At 38.2% G+C, this 1,606-nt stretch overlaps 1 protein-coding gene across 1 annotated transcript; it reads left to right on the forward strand.

The window, feature by feature from the left end:
* Window positions 1–938: 938 nt before the first annotated feature.
* On the forward strand, window positions 939–1,265 carry LOC122724829 (protein PELPK2-like). The gene has a single exon (XM_043960704.1). It carries the CDS (start codon window positions 939–941, stop codon window positions 1,263–1,265), a length of 327 nt encoding a protein of 108 aa, XP_043816639.1.
* The last annotated feature ends 341 nt before the right edge of the window (window positions 1,266–1,606 follow it).

Below are 1,606 nucleotides of genomic sequence, written 5' to 3' on the forward strand. Positions count from 1 at the left end.
TGTGTTTAGGTCTACCCAATCATACTGGAATTGAAGAATCGAGAACCGAGCCGAACCCGAACAGAAATAGGAAATAACTGAACCGAAACCATATTGATAATTCGGTTAGGTTCCAATTCCTAGGTAGGCCCAAATCGGAATTGGATATTTACATCCATACACGTAGGATCTTGTAGCCGAACCACGCAAACCTTCTCATGTTATTTGTCTTCTTCACCCTTATTATTGTAACTTGAACAATCACATGTTCTTGCTTTTGACGACAGGGTAGGCCTTAAGGATTTCCTTTGTACTTGGGCTGGAACCATCGTAAGCGATCCACTGTAGTGTTGCCTCTGTTTTCTGTTCATTTTCATTCTTTTGGATTTTTCATGTTACTACATAATTTATTATGGTCTTACTAGATGGTAATTTTCAGTAATACAAACTTCAAACCTAGAAAGGCTATATGAATTTGGACAAATTCTGATGACTTGCCAAAGGGAGATCAGTGAGCAGGCAAGAAGAAAAGAAGAATATGCTGAATTTTTGGGGTGGATTGGCCCCATTTGTACCAAGTTGGTGAGAATAAGCATGTGTAAGAAACTCGTCTTTTAACTTTTCTTAGTACCTAAAGAAAAATAATTATCAAGAATCTTATCTTTGAAGCTGGAACCAGAGATAATCGCTGGAGAGAAGGTGTGCATATTAAAAAAAGAATCCCATTTTCTTTTGGAAGGATCATGAAAATAGAGAAGTTTGGAAAGAAAATGGGGAGAAGATATGAGATTCTGAATATTTCCTACCAACTCTCGCTTGAAGTCTCCTTATTTTCCACCTCTCACATCTATAAAAGCCCCATGCACATGAGAGTCAATGCAGAAAACAAGCCTGTCATAACTTTCAATTGCTAGAATTCTGATTTTCTTCCAAACTGTTGCTAGTTTCTTGTTCCAGATATGGCCTATCGTCAATTCTCAGCTTTTATGTTACCATTTTTCTTGATCGGTGTGTCATTCCTGAACAGCCAGGAAATTCTGGTGGATGCTCGACAGCTTCTGGAAATAACTCTACCGGAGATTCCTGAATTGCCGGAGATACCATCTTTTCCTAAAGTTGAACTGCCACCATTACCTGAATTGCCTGAACTTCCAGAGCTTGAAGTGCCAGAACTGCCTGATTTGCTTGACATCCCTGATTTGCCTGACCTTGCGAAGCCCACATTAGCTGCCAAGCCAACTATTTCAAAGGACATGAACCCTTTTCATTCAACCACCAGTCCTTAAATGATCGTACCTTCTCATATTTCTGCAGTGGATTTCATGGTGAACTTCATCCAATGCTTCTTGTTTCTATATATGATGTGCTCTTTGGTGTAGGAGTTCTGCACCTTGTTGCTTGAGCTGATGGTTTCTGTAATTTTTTATTTACTGGTTCCAATCTGAATGTGTTTATAGGAAAGATTCTTGTGTTTTCTACTATTTTCCAGTTACTGTGATGCATCCATACTCTATTGGTTGTTTAGTTTTATGATGAATTAGTGACGGAATTTCTTGTCCAGTATATGCAAATCTGCCTTAATGTTACTAAAGACACTATTTTGTTTTCTTCAATATAATAGAAGCTT

The sequence above is a fragment of the Manihot esculenta genome, chromosome 10, assembly GCF_001659605.2.
Source record: "Manihot esculenta cultivar AM560-2 chromosome 10, M.esculenta_v8, whole genome shotgun sequence".
Taxonomy (NCBI): Eukaryota; Viridiplantae; Streptophyta; class Magnoliopsida; order Malpighiales; family Euphorbiaceae; genus Manihot; species Manihot esculenta.